The sequence below is a fragment of the Sphaeramia orbicularis genome, chromosome 7 (assembly GCF_902148855.1).
Source record: "Sphaeramia orbicularis chromosome 7, fSphaOr1.1, whole genome shotgun sequence".
NCBI lineage: Eukaryota > Metazoa > Chordata > Actinopteri > Kurtiformes > Apogonidae > Sphaeramia > Sphaeramia orbicularis.
In genome coordinates this window covers 16,005,780-16,023,792 of record NC_043963.1, presented here as the reverse complement: position 1 = coordinate 16,023,792, position 18,013 = coordinate 16,005,780, and the positions used below count along the sequence as shown (strand labels likewise).

At 36.6% G+C, this 18,013-nt stretch overlaps 2 protein-coding genes across 2 annotated transcripts in view; one reads left to right on the top strand and one right to left on the bottom strand.

Annotated features, from left to right (window-relative positions):
- LOC115422599 (piezo-type mechanosensitive ion channel component 2) overlaps positions 1-12,153 on the top strand; it is a 46,789-nt gene extending 34,636 nt beyond the window's left edge. Inside the window, exons 41-56 of the mRNA XM_030138993.1 lie at positions 556-855; positions 962-1,220; positions 3,630-3,818; positions 3,907-4,114; positions 4,377-4,509; positions 5,181-5,328; positions 5,414-5,628; positions 6,706-6,864; positions 6,992-7,139; positions 7,373-7,561; positions 8,325-8,417; positions 8,825-8,994; positions 9,357-9,473; positions 9,967-10,046; positions 10,702-10,924; positions 11,898-12,153. Coding sequence (XP_029994853.1) covers positions 556-855; positions 962-1,220; positions 3,630-3,818; positions 3,907-4,114; positions 4,377-4,509; positions 5,181-5,328; positions 5,414-5,628; positions 6,706-6,864; positions 6,992-7,139; positions 7,373-7,561; positions 8,325-8,417; positions 8,825-8,994; positions 9,357-9,473; positions 9,967-10,046; positions 10,702-10,924; positions 11,898-12,153 — 2,887 coding nt within the window. The remainder of the gene's footprint in view (positions 1-555; positions 856-961; positions 1,221-3,629; positions 3,819-3,906; positions 4,115-4,376; positions 4,510-5,180; positions 5,329-5,413; positions 5,629-6,705; positions 6,865-6,991; positions 7,140-7,372; positions 7,562-8,324; positions 8,418-8,824; positions 8,995-9,356; positions 9,474-9,966; positions 10,047-10,701; positions 10,925-11,897) is intronic.
- Positions 12,154-14,651: 2,498 nt separating this feature from the next.
- Positions 14,652-17,214, bottom strand: atp5f1e (ATP synthase F1 subunit epsilon). The gene is made up of 3 exons (XM_030138027.1): positions 17,099-17,214; positions 16,618-16,742; positions 14,652-14,832 (listed from the first exon to the last, which is right to left on the bottom strand). Coding segments are annotated over exons 1-3 (159 nt in total). The 5' UTR covers positions 17,131-17,214; the 3' UTR covers positions 14,652-14,830.
- Between the last annotated feature and the right edge of the window lie 799 nt (positions 17,215-18,013).

The window sequence follows — 18,013 nt, the reverse complement described above, 5'->3', positions numbered from 1 at the left end:
TTTGCTTTTTTAAATGGAATTATGCATTTTGCAACATTTCCCTGTGGTCTACGTAAACTGTAAATGCTATGCTTGGGTCTGAATTCTTCATTAATTCAACTCCACTGGTCCATCTTCAACCCTATTTCTGACTAATGACACAAGAAAGGTCGTTTGAGCGCTGGCCCTTTAAATGCAAATGAGCCACTTCACACCTCACCCCCTCCAGGATGTTGACCATGCTGCTCTCTCAGATAAATGTTCATCGAAAGTCTTGACCTTATATGTGCAAATGTTGTGACATAACTAGTTATAGATGCAACAAATTAAGAAGGAATTAAAAAGGGTTGTAGAAATCCACTTGATTTTTGCCAGAATGAATATAAAGATAGCTTTGCAGCACCTGGAGGGTTCAAATCAAACTTTATGAACTATTAGGGTCCAAATACACAAATAAATGAACCAAAGACTAATAAAGTGGGTTTCGCAAAATATGACCCCTTTAAATGATGAAAAATTTTTATAATGACTTTATGGTTTTATGCTGCTGTTTTAACATTGTCCTTTTCTGTGAAGTCTTGAAGATGCTGCTCCTGAAGAGGGAGAGCAAAAAAAGGACGAAGAGGACGGTGAAGAACAAGAGGAGACAAAAGAAGAGGATGAGGAGGAAGAAGCAGAGGACTGTGAAATGAAAGAGGTAGCGTTGGATGAGGAAACACAGCAGAGAGAAGAAGATGAACCTGCTGAAGATCCTGAAAGCATCTCTTTAGGTTTCAGGGAGACTGATGGAGACAAAAGCCTTGATCTCCCAGAATCCCCCAGGCCTCTGAGTCAGGAAACAAGGAACCTCACTGCCAGCGAGCTGCTTCTCAACAAGTCAGTCTGCTGCAGGAGAATGTTTTATTGTGCAAAAGATTACAGGAACATCATGTCATATAAAGCTAATTTGATCCTTTCTTCTTTATTCTGTGTTATCCTTCAGTATGTTTCAAAACGATGAAATCTTCGAGTCTGAGAAGTTTTTCGGGACATTGCCGAGGCCTCTAAAACTGCTGTTTGCTCTTTACAACACCATGGTGTCCAAGTCAGAGATGCTGTGTTACTTTGTGATCATCCTGAACCACATTGTGTCTGCGTCGTTCCTCTCCCTCATCTTGCCGATTCTCATCTTCCTCTGGGCGATGCTGTCCGTGCCTCGACCCACCAAACGCTTCTGGATGACCGCTATAATCTACACAGAGGTAACCTGTCATGTTTGTTTTTTTAATTTATATTATGTTGTTTTGTTTTTGAAATTTTACAACACAAAAAAATGTAGAACACAGTGTCAGTTTTCGTCCTGTATATTGTCCATTTATTCCTTCGATCTTCACATGTTGCTTGCTGTAGTCTTATGATATAAGTAAGTCTCTCCATGCGTCATGTTTAAAAGTATTTTTAAAGTCCAGAAGTATCATCAGTTAAACATATGCATGTGATTCTCCTGCTGAGGAACAATCTGCTGTTAAGAGTTTCTTCCATATTTGGTGATCTTATTTTTTAAAGCTGCAACAGCTGAAATCAGGAGGAAAAAAACCTTAGATTTTGATATTACACGCATCCTTCTACCCCTCTCTCATAGTGATCTAAATCAAAAATCCAAATATTAACATAGATCACCAGTAAACTATGCTACTGTAAAGTGAGGTCAGATTTCCAGGTTTCTATGTTGAACCATATTGTCACATCACATAGTCACGGAAAAAATTATTAGACCGTGAACAGTCAACAGAAACAATGATTATGCAATCAAGTATTAACTCCTGTGTATCATGTGACTAAAACAGACAGAAAATAAAACATGGAATGCCTAAAAGCACTGTTTTTGTCAGTACAATGCCATAGATATTGATGTAAGAACTGAAGTGATTTTGGTTATCAAGAAAACCATGGAAAATGGATAGATATCAGCTCTGAAATTAAACTCTTATGAGCTATTTTTGTTGTTATCATTATATTTGTCCAAACAAAGTGCCTTTAGTTGTACCAGGCATTAAAATGAACAAGAAACTGAAGAAAACAAGGGGTGGTTTAATAATTCTTTCTGCAACTGTATTTAACACCAGTGAAAACCCCATCACTGACTCACAGGACAGACTTTCTACAGCCCAAAAATAGTTGGATCGAGTTATTTTTTCTCTTACACCACTTAAGTAAAAACAGTGCTAAAAGGTAATTATGGATTGTTTCCCTAATGACACCAAAAAACAGAACCTGAAGCTTTAAATAACTTTAATAGTTTCCTGAATAAGAATAGCTCACAATGGGAGAAAACCTCAAATACTTAAGTGAACATTTAAAGAAGCTTTCAGGAGATTTACAGGTATTTTGTGTTACAGATTTTATTTTACAGAAACCTTTATTTTGACTTAGAGGAAAATCTGAGCTTAATGAGTAGTAAACAGTATTCTTTTGCAGGCACTGGGCAAAAACTTCATGATACCTTTTTAAAATATTATGTTAATATTTTAGTAACTCCACTGGTCCGAGATGAAACAAGACTTCTGCATGGTTTTCAGACTTTAGAAAATGTGTCTTGTGCTGGACGATTCTAGCCAATCAAAACAGGTTTTCAGAAGAGGAATGGTGATTGACAGATGTAAGGGCCAATCATCAAATTAAAACAAAATGATTCTTCCTATATTAATATCCATTTTTGTCCTAATAGGCTCTAATCAGTTTCATATTTAGTGTGTTATATTTTAAATTAACTTTACATGAACTGAATTGATTGTGATAATGTTAGTACAAACACTGAATCCAAACGCAGAACTCGGACACAAAGAATAAGATTCAAAAGATTTATTATTTACACACAGGTGTAAAAATAATATTAGTGACAGAATCTTGAGGATAATGGTTGGGGATTTCCTCCTCTGATTCGTCCTCCGGATCGAGGGCGACAGCCCGTCTCCCCGAGCAGCCTTAGGGGTATTTTTCCCGACTAGGGAAAAGCAAAGGGAGGTCAGGGACGGAAACAGGTCATACACAGGCAGGCTATCAAACAGGCGACAGGACATAAGGACAAGGCTAAACTCACGTACCAGTAGTCAGGGCGAGAAGGTCAGAACCAGGAGATCAGATGAGGCAGACAAAACCAACAGGGAGCAGGCAGAGGACAAAAAACCGAGGAATCCAAAAACAGGTCACAACAGGCAGACAAACAAACAGACGAGGTCAAAACACTGGTTAGAACTACGAGAGTTACAAACTGGCGTCTGACAAAGGGAAGAGACAGGGTTTAAATACACAAAAGGGAGGGAAGACAACTAGACACAGGTGGAGCAAATCAGGGCGGAGACAGGTAATCAGGGGAAAGGTGAGCATGATCAGGGAACAGGAAGTAAAGACAACAGACAAGACGCATGAGGGGAAACTTAACAAAATAAAACAGGAAGTGACCAACAAAACATAAAAGACAGACAAAACCAGACTAACGTCTGGCTGCAGGTATGACATTGAGTACATGAAGTTTATCTCACAACTCCAATAAAACCAGTGTAAACCATTAAATCACATCTGTGCTTCATGTAAGAAATATAACTGTGCATTTCAATAAGCTCTGACTTAAATCTAACTCCCGTACCTGCATCTGGTCTGTGTTTTCTCAGTTGACAGTTGTAGTGAAGTACTTTTTCCAGTTTGGGTTTTTTCCCTGGACCACCTCCGCCTACCGCGGGATCAACGCTGAACGACCCTTCGCTCTGCCCAACATCATCGGAGTGGAGAAGAAGGATGGATATGTGCTGTTTGACCTCATTCAGCTGCTTGCATTGTTCTTCCACAGATCTATTCTGAAGGTAAACTTTACATTTCCATTCAGTCTTCCTACCTGCTGCTGTATGTCCAGTCATGTGACTAATATATAATGTTTCCACGGCTGTACAGTGCCACGGTCTGTGGGACAACAAGGAGGTGGAGATGCCGGATTTCTTCAAGAAAATGAAGAAGAAAGTGGATAAGAAGAAGACAACAGGAGGAGACAAGACGAGCAGCAAAGACAAACCTGCACGCCGGCTGAAGTTCCTCCCTCTTCAGGCGTCCACCACCTCCCTGTTCTGCAGGAAAAAGACGAGTGACTCTCAAGAGTCTGATGGTGAATATTCACAAAACACAAGACATTTTGATCCAGAATTCTACAGTATTTATGTTTATTTTGTTGTCCTCAGTGTGTGTATGAAATGTTAATGTTGAATGAATTAATTGTTGTATCTGTAAAATTGGGATGTAAATTTTACCAGGTAATAGAATTTTATCCTACATAATTATATGTCTTTTTTTCTGTTAACAAATGTTCTGTAATGAGTTAATATGACTAAAATGTGTTCATTTTCTTTCTGTTTATTTTTTTACTGGAGAGGTGAAGTCCAAGAAGCAGCACAGTAAGAAGAGGAGACATCAGCGACACAAAATTCCACTGACGAGGAAGCAGAGGATCAGACAGCAGATCAGAGAGAGGATGCTGCAGGCCAGAGCTGCCATCGTAGAAGTGTGAGTAGTGGGGTTTTTATTTTAGACCCTTTGTGGCTGTATCGTTTTTGGTTTTTTTTTTCACTTCCTTATTACCTCCGCCAAGGAGGTTATGTTTTTGCCGCGTTGGTTGGTCTTTCTGTCTGTCTGTCCATGTGCAAGATAACTCAAAAAGTTATGGACAGATTTAGATGAAAATTTCAGGAAATGTTGATACTGACACAAGGAACAAATGATGAGATTTTGGTGGTGATCCGGGGGCGGGGGGCACTGATCTGCCTTGGCAAGGGTCTCCGAGTGCTTTTCTAGTTGTTATTGTTATGTTAACTTGAATCCTACTTTGTCACCAAACAAACTGTGGGATAATTTTTTAACATAATGGTAGCAATTTTTTGTGTTCAATTTGTGGCTAAAAATATTGAAAATATGTCTTTTCTCTCTTTTCATGACAGTGAAATCACTTTAGATGTTTAGTTTTTCAAGTGTTTGAGAATTAAGGCAAGAAGAACGCAGGTCTACAAATCAATACAACAGACTTATCACCACTTTTAAGAACTGAGACTACTTTAGACATTTTCATTTTATACTTTATACATTTTCACTGTAGATAGAATAGTAGTTATAAATGTGTTGGTGTCGTAGTTTATTCTGTTTTTTGTCTCTTGTACTTGACATTTTTCCTTTTCCCACAGTGCTCTTCACATTTACTTACCCATAAGGCAGTTTTTTTACGACATCATCCATCCAGATTACAGTCCTGTGTGTGACGTCTATGCCCTCATGTTTCTCATCGATGTTGTCAACTTCATTGTCACCATATACGGATACTGGGCCTTTGGGGTAAAAAAATCAATTCTATTTCTCATCAGCCCTATAAATACCTGAATGAATATTACTTTATCAAAACTGATCTGTCTTTCTGCAGAAATACTCTGCGGCGGCTGACATCACAGAGTCGCTGTCTGAGGATCAGGTTCCTGAGGCGTTCCTGGTGATGCTGCTGATGCAGTTTGGTACCATGATAGTGGACCGTGCCCTCTACCTCAAGAAGTCCCTGCTGGGGAAATGTGTGTTTCAGGTGGTTTTGGTGTTTGGTATCCACTTCTGGATGTTCTTCATCCTCCCTGGTGTCACAGAAAGGTCAGAGTTCAGTGTTTTGATGCTCATTTTATATGAATTCATGCAAGTTTCCAAACTCAGTGTCAACAAAAAAGAAAAAAATGCAAATTTCTCTTATATTAGATGAAAAATAGTTGCAATGCACACATGACTTAATCTTAAATCTTAACTCCTAATACAGATACATTTATATCAAGATAATGATACCTATCGTAATATAGCACATTTTGTTTAAAGTCAATGAATATGATAAGATAAGACTTTATTGATCCCACCATGGGGAAATTTCACTGTAGCAGCAGCAAAATATAAAAAATATACAGGTGAAAAAAGACCTATAGCTTAGTATTTTTTGAGTGATTTATCTCTAGTTTATTTTTTTGCCTCTTAAGTTGCAGGACCTGAACAAACACCAAAATACACCGTCCCTCTGCAGCTCTTTTCTCTTGGTCAAACGATTAAATACATGAAGTAAATGTAGATGCTCATTTCTGTGGAAAAGAGAATCTGTTTTTTCAAGCTTCTGTGTCAGACCATGGAATACACCTGTAGCAGTAGTTAAAGCTTAACAGTGATCAGTAATTACAGCTGTCAGGCATGTATTTTACCCGCTATCTGTGTGACTTAGAAGGTCAACTGAAGACAGTAGATTCTTATTTTGTCTCAGATAACTTGAATGATAGCATGTTGAAAGGATATTACTGAAGTTTTTCTCAATGACACCAAAATAACTGCAGCTTTAACAGCTCTCCTTTTGTGATTTTGTTGTCTTGTTTCACTTTGAGAAGTTTTCACTCTCTCATGTCTAAGGAAGCTAAGGAAAATTAATAGAATTAGAACATAACTTTAAATCGATGAAGAAATCAGATAAATAGTAATGATTAACTTATAAAGAAGAGGTGTGAAGAAATAAACTCTGAACTTCCTCTCACTCCTTTTTAAATATGTAATTGAAGGCACTATGTGACTGACAGTTTCTCCTCCACAGAATGTAGAATACAGTTGTTTTTTCTTGTCTACTTGTCTGTAAGACTTTAATTTCTTCTTCTTTACATGTTCAAAATAAATTTCACTATCAGTATCTCGTTTTGATTCCAGGAGGTTCAACAGAAACCCCATCGCTCAGCTCTGGTACTTCGTAAAGTGCATCTACTTCGGCCTGTCTGCCTACCAGATCAAATGTGGCTACCCAAACCGCATCCTGGGCAACTTCCTCACCAAGAACTACAACTACCTGAACCTCTTCCTCTTCCAAGGGTATGAAAAAGAATCAGTAGTTTCTCAAAGTATTTCTGAAACATATATTGAGCTGTAAAACCATATTGTATCAATTTAATTTTTTTTTTCTGTTCAGTCTTGAATTTTCTTCTCGTTCCTGCTCCAGATTTCGGTTGGTTCCCTTCCTGACCGAGTTGAGGGCGGTGATGGACTGGGTTTGGACAGACACCACTCTGTCTCTGTCCAGTTGGATCTGTGTCGAAGACATTTACGCCAACATATTTATCCTTAAATGTTGGAGGGAGTCTGAGAAAGTAAGAAGCTTATTAGAAATGCTTATTGGACAAACACATAAATAGAACTCTCCTCATGTATTGAATTATTTAGTCTAGTTTGTATGAACTTTTCAGGCTCCAACAACCTAACCAGTTAAAAAAAAAAGAATAACTGAATTGATAATGAACATAGTCACTATTTTCAGCACTATTATTTCATAAACTAAATGATAAATTGTCTTAACTTCACTGATTAAATGATATTCTTGTAGAAATACCCGCACCCTCCAGGGCAGAAGAAGAAAAAGGTGGTGAAATATGGAATGGGAGGATTTCTCATCTTCGCTCTCATCAGCATCATTTGGTTTCCCCTTCTCTTCATGTCATTGGTCCAGTCGGCAGCTGGAGTGACCAATCAGCCGGTGGACGTGTCCATACAGCTCAGCATCGCAGGATATGAGGTCAAGAGAATTTGTGTTATTCATATATTTATTTAACCCATAAACACCCAGTGCTACTTTTATGTTAGTTCCCAAATGATTTTTTCTGTATATTTAACATTTCTTAAGTGATATGTCACCGTTTATTATAAAATAATCCTCTGTATTTTGCATTTTTCCAGTGAAAATCTGGTATTTTCCAATATTTAATGTACTGATCATATAGATGTTCATAAAAGATCAAATTGAAGTTGAGGATTATATCAAAGAACAGAGAAAACTGAAGAAAAAGTGACTTTTTTAGTAAAATAAATCATTAGCTGAACATAAAACAAGTGTGTCCATTCACTGTTATTGATCCAACTCCATGGGATTTACTGGTGAATTAATGTTGTAGAAGATGACGGTCTTTCCATGTTCACTACAGAGCCTCTGAACGTCCAAATGGGTCATATCTGATGACCATGAAAAGATGAAAAACTGTATTTCACATCAATTATTTACATGTATTGATAGGATTAGTGGATCAACAGGTATGAAACATTTCAGATCAGTAGATGGCTTTGGTCAGTGGTGGATGTTTGGGTCTTTATGGGTTAATAGACTTTGTGTTATGTACTTTTATGAGAAAACAAAACCCTCCTTGCGTATGATTGTGTTTTACCACAGTCATTCAGTTTCATCCAGTTCAGGCTGTAGTTACTGTGCATGCTTTTGTAGATTTTATGATTTGTTTGCCGTTGAACTGACTCTTTGATGTGTCTTTGTGTTTTTACTTTTACAGCCTCTGTTCACTATGACGGCCCAGGAACAGAACTTGGTTCCATATTCAGAGGCTGGTTTTAATCGACTCACAAATGTCTACGCTACCCATCCTGTAAATACATTACTCATTTACCAATTTTTGAGCATAATTACATTTAACATTAATAGTATTTGCTGATTATACATCTTGTAAAAACATTCCTGACTGTTAAAGGACTATTGTGTAAGATTTAGAGAATCTATAACAAGAAATTTTGTGTAACATTCATCATTAAGTTTCTATTAATGGAAATATTTAATTATTGCACAACTGAAAAAAGGTGTATTCAAGTGGTTATAATCACCACTAGATGGCACTTATTCTACATGATAGACCTTTACAGACAGATGACATTGTGAGTGTTTTGTTCTCACATATCGGTGATATTAAAATATTGAGTATTTTAAGTACATTTAATGAATAGCAGTGTCATTGGAGATCAAATCCCCTGTTTCTTTCTCTCTGTCTTTGTCCATCAGTCTGCCATGCAGTTCTTAATGAACTATGAGGCAGAGGATATTATTGTTGCAAAGATTAAGAGTGATGCCAGTCTGCTGTGGAGCATCAGCCCAGCGAGTCGAGAGGCCATGATCCATGAGCTCAGCAACTCCTCACACATATATATGACCTTAAGGTGGACTCTGCTCAGGTCAGTGTTCTGTAGATCAGTACAATATCATTTTTTTGTGTGGTGGGACAGTACTGGGACACTGGACACATCTGAGACAGGCCTGTAAGTTGTGTGGATCTGTCCATCTTTGCATTTAATTATTGTCCTGAACTTAAATATTGTTATGAACATGTGATAAAGAAGTGCAGTGTTGTTCAGGTTGGAATAAAACAAAGTTATTCCTGCCACTGAAGTTATTCCATATATACCTTTTTTGTATTCTGAGTAAAATAATGTTACTTTACTTTGATAGTTGGCAGCTTTTTGTGCAGATATGTGGTTTATCTGTGGTTTGTGTTTTTGTTTCTTTTTTTTTTATTCTGAGCTCCTGCCCTCTTCAGGAATGCATCCATTTCAATGAATCCAGAGACAGCTGGAGAACACACTGTGAAGTATGAGGACAAGGCCTTGAGGGAAGGGATTGTTCAGATGCTCAAAGGAAATGGCACCAAACCAGTGTGAGTGAACACACAGTACACACTGATTTTAGTAGTTTACATTTTCTCAGAGGCTGTACATTATGTTTGTTCCTTTTTTGTCTACAAGGCAAAATGGTCTATAATTTCTTTCTACTTTAAAAACCATAAATGTGCAGGAAAAAAATGTTAAATAAGAAGAAAGTGAATCTAAATCAATTAATTAAACTGTGAGCACATATTAATTCCTCGTAGACTTGATTCTGTACTCATTTGTTACAAGAGCTTTGCTGAGATGTGTATAAAATTGTTGTAAGAATGCATTCCATTCCTCAATAGCAAAAGATGCACAGCAACAAAATGATATTCTACCCATGTTTTCATGACACCAACCATTTGATTAGTATCTGTGATTTAGTGACAGTAATTTATTACATGTAACTGGTCTCTCCTCCTTGTGTATGCAATATGTTTACATCATCAGTTCAGTCTGCATTTAACTCATGTGGTCTATATCTGTTATTTCATCCTCCAGGATCATTCATTCTCTGCTGCCAAAGTTCCTCAGGGGTCCAAAAGGACCTGAGTCTAAAATGGCAACAAGGATGCGAGTGGGTTAGTGACATTTATTACCCTGCCCCCCCCCAATAGAGAGGCAAGGGGCATATTTTTGGTTTGTTTCTTTGTTTCTTTGTTTGTTAACGCTGTAGCAGCAAAACTATTTGTTGAATTCATACCAGATTTGGTTTATAGATTGCCAGTGACCCAGAATAGATGTGATTACATTTTGGGAAAAGTAGGTCAAAGTTAAAAGATTTTATGAATTTTTCAAATCTTTTTTTCTCCCATTTACCTATAATGGGTGAAATTTTCAAATGTCTGTAAAAACATCAATTTTGTTTCAATTTACTTCAAATTTGGCAGATAAACAGAGGCAATTGATATGCTGACATCAGCACACACATAGACATGATGACATCAGCTGGATTGATGCCAATTTAAGCTAAAATACATGCAAGGGGTGGGGTTTGTAGTGCCTGGCACCACTTGTACTGTATTTTATCTACACATACAAACAAAATGTGTAGTTACTGTCAATCATGTGTTACATCTAAAATAGATCCCATTTTCATTCATAGAGTACAACTGTTTTGTCAACAGGAGCTTTATCCATTATTTGGAATATTTTTATTTTAATTGAAATGATCACCGGTGGGTGTGGACTCCACAGACATTTAACTGTAACATTGTCCTTGTCTTTCTCCCTCAGACATCTCAGACCGCCCAGACCTCCACATGCTGGCTTTCTTCAGGCCCTTGTCTGTCAAACTTCAGCAGGTTCAGGGACCAGACCAGGAGTCGGACCAGTGGTGGGTGGTGGAGGAGTGTTCCGCAGCTCAGACCTCATCCAGATTCAACTGTCACAGCATAGAGATCGTGATTTTCAATGATAAAGTCAGCCCATCCAGTCTGGGCTTCCTGGCAGGACATGGGTAAGTGTAACAAACCATCACACTACAAAATAATCATAAATGTTGAGACTGTATTATTAAGTTCTGCTTTGATGTATTTATTTTTTACCCTCGCTTTCTCTTTCAGACCAGTTTAACTTCTTTTTTAATTTAGTATATTCATCTTCTCAAAATATGTAAAAACTTCTTAAAATGTATTCTCTAGTGTGACACCTTATGACAAAGTTGAATAATGAGTCTAAGGCTACATTCAGACTGCAGGCAAATGTGGCCCAAATCTGATTTTTTTTGCCCATATGTGACCTGTATCTGATCTGTTAAAGACAGTTTTAACAGCACAAATCTCACCCAAGCCACTTTCATATGTGATCCTAAATCCAATACATGCCTGATTTTTTGCAGTGCGACTTCAGTCTGAACAGCCAAGTCGCATTTATCCGACCTTTACATCATTGAAATGCAGCAAACGTCACAATTCTGCATCCCAGGAGTGTTCCTTCCAGTTACTTCCATAAACACAGTGTGTGTCTGTGTGGTCACGTATTACGTCAGGAACTCTTTTGCACATTAGACTGAGATAAAAAAACCTGAGATGTGCCGTAAAATATCACACATGCACAGGAATATTAACAGAATTATAGGGTTACTTACTTTATCACACTACCTTCTTCAGTATGTTTCTTTTTTTATACAATTTCTTTATTTCAGTAATTTTGTTGATTAAATCTGTATTCTAAACTGCTGGTTGCATTAATATTTATATTCCCAATGGCATTTCTAATTATTTATTGTATAATTTGGATTTGGTGAACTGTCTCACCTCTAACAAGATGGCCTATTTTTTTTATTTTTTTATTTTTTACTTTTTTTTCTCACTCTTATGTTATGTGTCTATGTTGTTAACAGCCAAAATGTCCAATAAAAAGAGAGTTTTAAAAAATCTGCATTCTAATCAGGATGTAAAACTCTTCTAATGAACTCTCTCCTCTTACAGCATCGTAGGTCTGTACATGTCCGTGGTTCTGGTCATCGGAAAGTTTGTCAGGGAGTTCTTCAACGGCATCTCCAGGTCCATCATGTTCGAGGAGCTGCCGTGCGTGGACCGCGTCCTGAAACTCTGCACGGACATTTTTGTTGTAAGGGAAACCGGGGAGATGGAGCTGGAGGAGACACTGTTTGAAAAACTAATCTTCCTCTATCGATCGCCGGAGACCATGATCAAGATGACGAGAGAGAAAAAAGACGACTAGATCTGAGCCACGACCCCGTCTGCCCACTGGAGGAACTGGTTTTACCTTAGAGCAGGGGTGTCAAACATGCGGCCCAGGGACCAAAACTGGCCCACCAGTGAGTCTGAGCCGGCCCGCGGGATGAATTAACACTCGTTTTAGTTCAACTTTAGTTTTTACTTTTGATCTACAGTAAAATAATAGCTTAATAACCTATAAATAATTATAACTCCAAATTTTCTTAATGTGAAAAAATAACTATGAAAATATTTACATTTGCAAACTATCCTTTAACGATAAAATGTGAATAACCTGAACAAATATGAACAACCTGAAATATCTACAGAAAATAAAGTGCCATTTTAACAATATTCTGCTTGTTACTAAAAGTTTTTTGCCTTTGTATGCACATGTTGAGGCATTATATTGTGAAAATTGCATTTATTTTTCTCAAGAAATTTCAGTTTTTTCTGTTTATTCACATTTTTTTATGAAAGGATAGTTTGTTTATGTACGTATTTTCAGACTTTCTAAGTTATTAAGTCATTCGTAAGTTATTTTTTTGCACTAAAACAAAGAGGTAAAATTTGGAGTTGTCATTATTTATAGGCTGTTATGCTATTATTTTACTGGTCCGGCCCACGAGAGATCACATTGGGCTGAATGTGGCCCCTGGAAGAAAATGAGTTTGACACCCCTGCCTTAGAGAGACTTTAAACTTACTGACATCCATCGCTCAGAACGGATGTGTACAAGCAAATAAAACTTGGTGCAGTCCAGCTGAAGTCATGTACATTCTAACATGAGTGCATTTATAACCATTTATAACAGTAAAGGAGCCATGAACATGTGCCCTGAAACAATATATTCAGTCTGTCATAAGCTCAAAGAATCTTTCTGAAGGCGTCACATCATTACAGCAAGTTAGAGTTTTACTAATGATGCACCAACCGTCAGTCAAAGTTCTGTTTGTTGGGTTTGGGGGGGTTTTTTTGTTTTTTTTTCATCTGTTCCCCCTTTTTTGGGAAACAAAAAATGTGCATTATGGAAAATAACAGTTTTCCATGCCCTTTATCACATTGTGTTTTCATTAGTGGAAAAAAAAGCATATCCAGATGTTTAGATCATAGATTAACACATCCCTAGTTTTCAAAAATGAAAAGTGTCCATAGTCATCAACATTTTTCTCTTATTTGTCAAAATTTAATGGTGGGATGAAGCCAAATACTTTTCCTCAAGTGCTCTACTTGTGTAGAAATTTGAACTACTTACACTTTACTTGAATAATTCCATTTTATACACCTTTTTACTTCAACTCTACTACATCTCAGACAAATATTCCACTTTTTATTCTTTTTACTCCACTACATTTGTTTTAAAGCATTAGTTACGCATCAGATTAGTTTCCACCTGTTTCCTGTCCATTGAAAACCTCAAATCACTAAATTTATTTATGTTAAATGTTTCTGATGAACTTAAGGATCACGGAATAAGAAAATTTTCCTGATAAAGATGAATAAGATGGAAAATGCTGGAAACAAAATAACACAACAAGTGGTGGTAGGCACAACAAACCCCACCTCTCACATGTGTTTCACCCATTATAAGTAAATGGGAAGATTTTTTTTTTTTAATCATAAAAAATTGGAACTTTGACCAACCTTTCCCAAAATGTAAAGACATCTAGTCTGGGTCACTGGTGATCTATAAACCCAATTTGGCATTATTGAACCAATAGTTGTGCTGCTAAAGTGTTAAAAAACAAACTGAACCAAAAACAATACCCCTTGCCTCTTTTTTTTTTGGGGGGGGGATATTTTACAGAATATGATGCTGTAGATTAAAGTGACAAACAGTATAGAAAGGAGTTCAACATTTAACATCTACAGCACTAAAATTCAATACAGAAAAATAATGCAATTAAGTACTTTCACTTTTCATATTTTAAGTTTCTTTTGTCAATAATTACTTCCCTAATATTTTAAACATAATTTTTACTTGTAGTGGAGTATGTTTGGTGTAACAGTTTTAAAGAATCTGAAAACATCTTCCATGACTGTTGGCTTAAGCTCATTGTTTGATGTTTTGTAGTTTGTTCCCTGAGGTAAAACAAGACTCTCTGACCCTTCAATACTTAAAACAACAATGTTAAGTGACATATTTAAAAGGCACTTACAAATCAATCTGGCCTCTAAACAAATGTGCTTGCACTTATGTATTTTGTCATTTTCAATGCATGCATTTTAATTATGATTTCCAATTCATATTTCTACTGGTGTACATTAGATCATCCATTTCCCAGTGTTAACATTCATACAGGGATAGTTCACATGCAGCAAACTGTTTATATACTCATGGATCAACACACACATACCTCTGTAAATACTATGTTTCTGTATATGCCTGTAGACTAGTGTACTGATTAGTTTATATCAAAATAAAAATGGAAACAATTCAGTGTCTGTTTTTTGTGCTTTTAAAGTTGAATAACAGGAGAAGAAATACAAGGACACAAAGAATTCCACCATTAATATGACTTTAATTACAAATGAAAGGGAAAAATGACAGCAATTTCATTCAGGTCCTGGTCAGTTCCACAGACGATCTGGATGTCATCCATCTTTACTTTTATCCACAGAAGGACATCATCAGGACATCACTACTTCTAGAAAAGGATTATCTACATCACAGGATCACATCCTGAGGGGGGAGACAGAGGAAAATAAACACATTTACCATATATTACTTTTAAGGCCAGTTTAACCAAATGCTAATAACCACCTCTAGTTGTCCCAGGCAGGAAAACTTGTGAAATGGTGATACTCAAAAACGACCCCCCAATCACCATAAATGCAGCTTCTGTACTGTATTGATGTATATGTAGAATCACAGTCATTCATGTCATGACAATCCCAGGTCTTTTAGTGACTGAAAACTGGATGAAATTTTTTTTTTTGGTTCTTTCTCTGAGGCCTTTCCCACTAAATTAGTACTGGTTCATCAACCAGTTCTGGAACCAGCCCACATTTACAAAGGTTTTGAGTGTAACTATTATAATCAAGGTGGTGTCATTAACAGTTGATGGTAACATTTTACCCCGTCCAGCTCCACTTTGACACCTTTTCCCCCCATTTCTAAAGTACTTCATATTTCTTTACAGTTTAATACTTGCTCTTACATTAAAGTGAAATTACTCTGCAGAGTCTTCCTTGTGCTACTTCCCATCTTTACATGAAATTCAGCACATATGAATAAATCACCAAGTAATCATATTTTCCACTGGTTTCTTGAATTCTATATTTTGGTGTCCCCATCCATTATCCCCAAACTGCATAATACAACATGACCCCAACAGATCATCTGTTTAAGGAAAAATCTGTTTTGTTTTGTTTTTTTAATCCTGCTGGCAACCAATGTTTTATGATTCCACAACAGTTTATTTTTGGTCAAAATGCTCAGAATTTTTCAAAACTACATTCATGAACCAGAATGTCAGTTCACAATGACTGTAAGGAGTTCCAGATATTTAGCCTCTGTAGGTTAGGTGACACTTACAGGGTTATGGTCAACTGGGAGACACTGCATCCGGTGTCATTTTACACAAGGCTTTTCTGACTATTTTTACCCACAATTCTATGTACAGTGGAAGAGATCACATCAACTGAGCTGCAAAGAGTTACAATAACTTTGTGCTACCAACCACAAAAGACAACCACGTAAGTGGGTCAAATTTGATTCTTAAGATGATGTCCTTAATGAACATAAATATTGCATGCAACAGTAGATATTTAAAGGCAGCTTCAGCAAATATTATAAAAAAAGTAGTATGCACACACATCCATCTGCACATTAATAATGTGCAGCTCTTCTATTTGGACAGTAAAGTAATCTTTCTGAACAGAGAAGCTCTATTTGATAAAATGGAACAATGACCAAAGAATCAAAAGTCCGGCTGAATTCTAATTAAGCTCTTAGTACAAGTAAAATGATGCAACACCTCAATATCTGCACCCTTTGCAAACATTACACACCCAGGTGATAATATAAATTATATTGCAGTTGCTGTCTGCAGAGATGGGGAAATTAAATTTTGGTTATCGTGCACATACAACTTATTGATTCAGTTGTTTCACATTTTAATAAAAGCAAATATAATTAGTTAACCATGTTGCATTTTAATATTGTACCAGGGTCTGTAATTTTAATATTGAGTGATAAATTCAGCTGGATCTAAGGGCTTGAATGTAATCTAATACTCCATGTTAAAGTCTAGAAGTAATAAATTATCTGCCACGCTACTTTTAACAAAAATGCTGTCTTAAGGTGAAAGAAGTCAGACATCTGCTCCCTTTCCTTCACTTTCTGACAGGTGTCTGAGCAGGGACAGCTCAGACCCATGTTGACATTCAGGCAGTCTGCGGTCAAATTCATTCACATCTTAATTCGTGCCATCATGGTATGCTATAATATAAGTAATGATCTTACATGCTGCTGTTTTGGGTTTTGCGACTTTGACGCTGGCTTCTGCGGCCTTCACTGCCTCGGTTTTGAACTGCGGCTTCAGTGCAGCCCGCACCGCGCTGGCGCAGATGCTGGAGAAGCGAATGTAGCTGCAGAGAGAACACACTCATTAGCTAGCTGTATGCTAAAGGACATGCAATAATGACAGCAAACAAACCAGATAAACACGTTCACTGCTTTATAGACACCTAGAGCGCCATTTGTTTTTGAAGTGAGTAATGCATTTCATGCTATTGTAGTTATTAGCAACAGTCCTGTGTTAAAACGCATGTCAAATGAGCTAACTAGAGCTAGCATCGCAGCTAGCTCAATGAAGGATTTAGAAAGAATAAAGATAAGGACATTAAATAAGTATCTGATTGTATAGCAGATATCTAATTAAACCTCAACTTATCAACAAAACAGACAACGCTAACTCTGCGAATAACATTATTAACAGTTTTACCTGAGGCCTGCCTGTCTCCAGTAAGCAACCATCTTGACTGTGTTACGGCTTCAAGGACAGTGCGTGCGTGGTGACGTCATAAGTGATACGTTCCCTTCAGACCATCCAATAAAAACTACGCTGAAATCCTGAATGACAGCTCTGACAGTCCCTCGTCCCGCCCCTAAACGAGAACAAATGGGAGATTTCCTATCAATAGCAGTCATTGTTTAATGCTTTATTGATTTAGAAAAGAAAGGGTTGAATAAATTGAAACATTACATGAAACTTATTATCAAAAACTTTGAACAAAGTCAAACTCTGAGTGTAATATTTTACACAATGGTACTCAAGTAATCTTTGTTTGAAGGGCTTTTAAAGGTGAAGGGAAAAAAGAGGTAAAATAGAAATTTTAAGATTTTGGAATGTTCTGTTGAGTAAAAAAAAATCAAGAAAAGATAAAAAAAAATAATAATAATAATGGCCCTAGTGTCAAAAGTACAAGGTGTTCTTTTAACAACAGTGTTATGTAATTGTTTTTTTTGTTTTTTGTTTTTTTTTTTAAGTTTATGAATGTTTTTTACAATTAAAATTGATACAATGCATAATACCTAAATATTTTAAAGCAACCTGACAAAAAATAAAACTTAATGGAGGTGAGTTGTAAGTTGGTTCCTGCAAATTCTTTTCACCAATGGAGGTTTTACGCTACATTTGAGATTTACTAAATACATAAACCATGGATTGTTCTGGATATGAGTAGGCAAGCCTATTATAAGCCAGAGTACAGCTTAACTATATTTGTTATTATATTGAAGACATCTATAATAGTGTTTATCATAATGAACAGTTTATTCCTACCATATTTTTTGGGGATTAATAATTTCATTGAGGGTTTTATTCATTGTAGTAATGAACTAAATGTTGACTAATTAA

What these genes read in the sequence shown, in the direction of transcription:
- atp5f1e (XM_030138027.1), bottom strand. Translation starts at nt 17,130, where the DNA reads ATGGTTGCTTACTGGAGACAGGCAGGCCTCAG. An exon ending in TGGAGACAGGCAGGCCTCAG is followed by an intron (nt 16,743 to 17,098) that starts GTAAAACTGTTA and finishes TTCTCTCTGCAG; the next exon opens with CTACATTCGCTTCTCCAGCA.